This window comes from Nicotiana sylvestris, chromosome 9 (genome assembly GCF_000393655.2).
Source record: "Nicotiana sylvestris chromosome 9, ASM39365v2, whole genome shotgun sequence".
In the NCBI taxonomy this organism is placed as follows: domain Eukaryota; kingdom Viridiplantae; phylum Streptophyta; class Magnoliopsida; order Solanales; family Solanaceae; genus Nicotiana; species Nicotiana sylvestris.
Genome location: NC_091065.1, coordinates 173,662,631 through 173,668,922, shown reverse-complemented (window position 1 = coordinate 173,668,922; position 6,292 = coordinate 173,662,631). Strand labels below are relative to the sequence as shown.

The 6,292-nt window shown below is 42.8% G+C and overlaps 1 protein-coding gene across 1 annotated transcript; it reads right to left on the bottom strand.

Moving 5' to 3' along the window:
* Positions 1-3,938: 3,938 nt before the first annotated feature.
* On the bottom strand, positions 3,939-5,698 carry LOC138878615 (uncharacterized). Its single transcript, XM_070158309.1, has 4 exons — positions 5,075-5,698; positions 4,432-4,920; positions 4,064-4,356; positions 3,939-3,996 (listed from the first exon to the last, which is right to left on the bottom strand). The coding sequence occupies exons 1-4, from the start codon at positions 5,696-5,698 to the stop codon at positions 3,939-3,941; spliced, it is 1,464 nt and encodes a 487-aa protein (XP_070014410.1).
* Between the last annotated feature and the right edge of the window lie 594 nt (positions 5,699-6,292).

Sequence of the window (6,292 nt, the reverse complement as noted above, 5' to 3'; positions counted from 1 at the left end):
TAGAGACATTTTCAAGCATTCAGAAGTTGCAGACCGCGAACCGCACAAAATGAAGTGCGGCCGCAAAGAAGCTACCGCGGCCGTAAAAATGCATTGTGGTCCGCACTGAGGTGGGGTTCAGACTACCCACTCTCTGAATCTATGCACTGCGAACCGCATAAAATGTATTGTGGTTTGCATTGAGGCACCGCAGACCGCATAAAATCCATTGTGGTCGCAGTCCTCAAATGTCAGCTTTCAGAACATTTACCATCGCAGTCCGCACAAAATAGCACTGTGGATCACATAGAAGCATCGCGGACCGCACAAAATCCACCGCTGTCCGTGGTGAGTACCCAGCAGCAATACCAACCTAAGGTTCAAGTTTTTCACATTTTTAGTCTAAATTTTCACCTATTATTGATTCCCTAGGTGTTGAATCAGTGTTTTAACTAATTAGTCCTTATTAAAGCAGGAATAAACTAACCTATGCTACAAAATTGACAGAAAAATGGGAAGAAAAGGAAGAACAACCAAGAAAAATAAAAGTTAAAAGAAAATGACAAAATTGAACAACTAAGAAGGAATTAAAGTTACCAGAAGTGAGATATACAGATGATTAATCGAGACTTAGTGTTGAATTAGTGCAATTAGAGGGATGAACAGTAATTTTTAAGCTCTGAGAGTAAAAAGGTTGAAAAGTTTGAAATGAGGGCCTCAGGTCCTATTTAAAGAAAAAGGACCTGGGGCCCATCTCACCTACCCACCGCGGACCGCATAAAATAGCACCGCGGTCCGCGGTGCTCAGAAACATGAAGCACTGGGAGGATAGCTACTGCAGACCGCAAGAAATGCAATGTGGCCGCAGTGATCCACCGCGGACTGCAAAAAATACAATGCGGCCGCGGTGGAAAACTTCAGAGACTCCTTACTTTTGACAAATCACTCTGCGGTCCGTAGTGAATTCTTGCTCCCACACAAAGGCCTTTGCGACCGCACAAAATGAAGTGTGGTCCACATTGCAAACTTCAGAGAATGATCATTTTTCCAAATTTTGTCCTGCACTGCATCAAAACAATCCTACAACATCTCACAACCAGTCATTCCAAAAATAAATCCTACACTACAAAGAGAATCAAAGAAAAACAAAAAGAAAGGCACATGGGTTGCCTCCCAAGAAACGCTTGATTTAACGTCGCGGCACAACGCATGTTACCATCAAATCACTTTAGATGAAGAAATGCCACCACGTGGTTGTTATCAATCTTGCCTAGGTAGTGCTTGACCCTGTGCCCATTAACTCTAAAAACCTCCCCATTTTTGTTCTTCAAGTCAAGTGCACCAAACGAAGTCACAAACACCACTTCAAAAGGTCTGCTCCATTTTGACTTAAGCTTTCCCGGAAACAGACGTAACCGAGAATTGAACAAGAGAACCAAATCACCCACTTTGAACTCCTTGCCACGAGCATATTTATCATGAATGTACTTTATCTTGTCCTTGTATAAGGACGAACTAGAGTAGGCATGGAATCAGAATTCATCAAGTTCATTAAGCTGCTCCATACAAAGATTTGCTGCCACATCCCATTCAAGATTCAGCTTCCTTAAAGCCTACATGGCCTTGTGCTCTAACTCAACCGGTAGATGACAAGCTTTCCCAAACTCCAACCGATACGGAGACATACCAATTGGAGTCTTGTAAGTAGTCGTATAAGCCCAAAGAGCATCATCCAACTTCTTTGACCAATTGGTCCTATTTGCATTGACCGTCTTTGACAATATACTCTTGATTTCCCTATTTGAGACTTCAACTTGGACACTCGCTTGAGGATGATAAGGAGTAGAAACTTTGTGATTGACACCATACATTGCAAGCAAAGTGTCAAAAGCTCTATTGCAAAAATGAGTCCCCCGTCACTTATGATTGCACGAGGAGTGCCAAACCTTGTAAAAATGATCTTCTTGAGAAATACAACAACACTCCGGGCCTCATTGTTGGGTAAAGCCACGACTTTAACCCACTTTGAAACATAGTCAACCGCCATAAGAATGTATATGTTCCCATACGATCACACAAAGGGGCCCATAAAATCAATGCCCTATACATCAAAAATATCAACTTCAAGAATGGTATTGAGAGGCATCTCATCTTTCTTCGAAATTCCACCCCCTCTTTGACATTCGTCAGACCTCTTCACAAGTTCACTTGCATCTTTGTACAAAGTTGGCCAATAAATCCCACAACTAAGAACTTTTGAAGCCGTTCTCGCCCCACCATGATGTCCACCGTAGGGAGAAGAATGACAAGCCTCTAAGATACTCAATTGCTCCTCCTCCGAGACACACCTTCAGATCACACCATCCGTGCAAATCTTGAACAAGTACGGTTCATCCTAATAGAAATCCAAACTATCCCGTTTGAGCTTCTTCCTTTGGTTAGAAGAGAGCTCGCACGGGATTATACCAGTCACAAGGAAATTAGCAACGTCCGCAAACTATGGCATACCATTCACCGACATTGAAAGGAGTTGTTCGTCGGGAAATGAATCATTGATCTCTAGGCTATCACGAGGCCTCCCCTCCTCCTCCAAGCGGGACAAGTGGTTCGCCACTTGGTTTTCACTACCCTTCCGGTCCACAATGTCCAAATCAAACTCTTGAAGTAACAAGACCCATCGCATCAGTCTAGCTTTGGAATCCTTCTTCGTCATCAAGTACCGGACTGCGGCATGATCGGTATGGACTATGACCTTCGCACCCATAAGATATGGCCGAAATTTCTCCATTACGAACAAAATAGCCAAAAGCTCTTTCTCAGTCACCGTGTAGTTCACTTGAGCATCATTCATTGTCTTGCTCGCATGGTACACCGGATGAAACATTTTGTTCACTCTTTGACCCAAAACCGCCCCAACCGCCACATCGCTCGCATCACACATGAGATCAAAAGGCAAGCTCCAATTGGGTGCGGTAATAATAGGGGTGGTGGTCAACTTGTGCTTGAGAAGTTTAAAGGCTTGCATACATCTCTCATCGAACACGAACTTGACATCTTTTTCCAATAACTTGCATAAGGGATTCACTACCTTTGAAAAGTCTTTGATAAATCTCCGGTAGAACCCCGCATGCCCAAGAAAACTTCTAACTCCCTTGATAGAGGTAGGGGGAGGGAGACTTGAAATCACATCAATTTTTGCTTTGTCCACCTCTATACCATGCTTTGAATTTTATGCCCAAGAACTATGCCCTCTTCTACCATGAAGTGGCATTTTTCCCAATTAAGAGCAAGATTGGTTTCATTACAATGGGCCAACACTCTATCAAGATTTTTTCAAACATTCCTCAAATGAATCACCCACAATAATAAAGTCGTCCATTAACACATCCAAGATATCTTACACCATATCAGTGAAAATGGCCATCATACACCGCTGAAATGTAGCCGGTGCATTACACAACCCAAAAGGCATCCGAGAAAAGGCAAAGGTGTCATATGGATAAGTGAATGTGGTCTTCTCCTGATCTTCCATAGCAATCAAGATTTGGTTGTAACCAGAATACCCATCCAAGAAATAGTAGAAGGCACGCCCAACAAGTCGATATAACATCTGATCAAGAAAAGGCAGTGGAAAGTGATCCTTGCGGGTCACTTTATTCAACTTGTGGTAGTCCATGCATATCCTCCAACCGGTGATGGTTTTGATAGGAATCAACTCATTTTGCGAATTTGCAACCACAGTCATGCCACCCTTCTTCGGTACACATTGCACAGCGAAGTCCATGAGCTATCAGAGATGGGGTACACAACCTCGGCATCCAACCACTTGATCACTTCCTTTTTCACAACTTCTTACATTGCCTCGTTCAACCTCCTTTGATGTTCCAAGGAGGGTTTTGCATCATCTTCTAGAATAATCTTGTGCATACAGAATGCGGGGCTTATCCCCCGAATATCAGCTAAAGTCCATCCAATTGTCTTTTTCCGCTTTTGAAGCACCGCCGATGTGGCATAAACCTGCATGTTAGTAAGACAAGAAGAAAGAATAACTAGCAAAGTTGAACTAGGGCCTAAGAACTCATACCTTAGGTGTGGAGGCAATGACTTCAACTCCAACACCGGAGGTTCCTCAATTGAAGGTTTTGTTGGTGGAGTCTTCCTATTTTCAAGATCCAAAGATAGTTTTCTAGGCTCATAAGAGTAAGAGCCCATCCCATGTAAAGCGTTCACACAATCCACTCGGCCTTCATCATCATTTACATCAAGATTCAACAAGACTGCCTCTAGAGGGTCCTCCACATTGATCATTGCACTGGTACCATCAAATATCACCATCGTGATAAGGTCCACAAAAGAGCACACCTCAGAACTGTTGGACTGCTTCATTGACTTGCACACATGAAAGACCACTTTCTCATCACCCACCCGGAAGGTGAGTTCCCCTGCTTCCACATCAACTAAGGCCTTCCCAGTAGCAAGGAAAGGTCTTCCCAATATGATTGGAACTTCATAATCTATCTCACAATTTAAGATCACAAAATCAACTGGCAAGATAAATTTGTCCACCTGGACAAGGACATCATCAATAATATCCAATGGTCTCTTCATAGTTCTATCCGCCATTTGCAATCTCATGGAAGTTGGCCTTGGTTGCCTAATACCCAAAGTCTTGAAAACTGAGTAGGGCATCAAGTTGATACTTGCCCCCAAATCACATAGAGCTTTAGAAAAGTCCGCACTCCCAATGGTGCAAGGAATAATGAAAGCACTTGGATCTTCAAGCTTTGGGGCCATTGAATGCACTATTGCACTAACTTGGTGGGTCATCTTGATAGTTTCACAATCCATGGATCTTTTCTTTGTCACCAAGTCCTTCATGAATTTAGCATAGCCCAGCATTTGTTCTATAGCCTTTACCAAAGGCATATTAATGGATAAGCTCTTCATCATATCAATGAACTTTTTAAACTGATTCTCATTTTTCTGCTTCGCGAGCCTTTGAGGATAAGGTGGAGGTGGCCTTGGCAAAGGAGCCTTGGTTTTAGGCACAACCGTTTCCAACCATGTCTATTATGTGTTCCCTAGATGGGTTCACGTCATTCTGAGTCTCCACCTTGACATCTTGAATATCAATCCTCACTTCTTCATTCATGTTCTCATCAACCACATTTTCAACCACCAAAGGAATTTCATCTTCTTGCAACTCAACATCATCACTCAAAATTGCTTTTTGCTTGGAGGTATTCATATCATCGCCTCTTCCACTTCTCGTAGTCACCTCCATAACATGATTGTTCCCACCATTCGGGTTAACTACCGTATCACTTGGTAGAGCCCCCTTAGGGCGAGTATTCAAGGATTGTGAGATTTGGCCTAATTGAACCTCCAAGTTTCTGATTGAAGTATTGTGGGAAGCCAACTGAGTATCAGAGTCCAAATTCTTTTTCATCATCTGTTCAAACATCATTTCAATTCTCCTCATTTCGTTGTTGGAAGAACTAGGACCTTGGGATGAAAATGATGTGAATTGTTTGGTTGTTGGTACATTGGGGGCCTTTGAAAGCCTTGCTCTTGACTTCTTTGATTGCCATTGTTCCAACTCCCTGATTGTTGTTACCACCCCAATCGTTGTTGTTGCCATTCCAATTACCCTGATTGTTCTGATTATTGTTCTGATTGCCCCAATTGGAATTTTGGTTATTGTTCCCCTAACTACCATTGCCTTGTTGTTGTTGATTGCCCCAATTGCCTTGGGATCTCCATTGTTGTTGGTTGGAAGAATTTCCCATTTGGCCTTGATAATTGTTCATGTATTGTACTTCTTCATTCTGCCCATCATAACCATCATCTTGGAATCCACCACAATCATTATCAAATTGATCTGAACTCCCTTGGTTCTATTGACCTCTTTGTCTTCTTATGTTCACTAGCATATTGACACCCTCTATAGCATTTACTTGGTGCGGATTTTGAACCTATTGTAACTGTGCCTTTGCTAGCTGGTTCATTGTAGTTGTCAGCTCTGTTATAGCCTGCCCATGGTCATGTAGCTCTTTGTGCAAGTGAGTGACCGCGGGGTCACCCTGTGGCACATTGGCTCTACTTTGCCAAGCGGAAGACGTGTCAGCCATCTCATCAAGAATGTCACAAGCCTCATTATGTGACAGCTTCATGAAATTGCCCCTTGTCACACCTCCTTTTGGCGCGCCAACCCCGAGGGATAAACGCACAAGAGAGTTTTTCCAATTTAAGTGACAATATTCGAAATGAGATTTGTTTATTTATTTCAGAGTCGCCACTTGGGATAGATTTG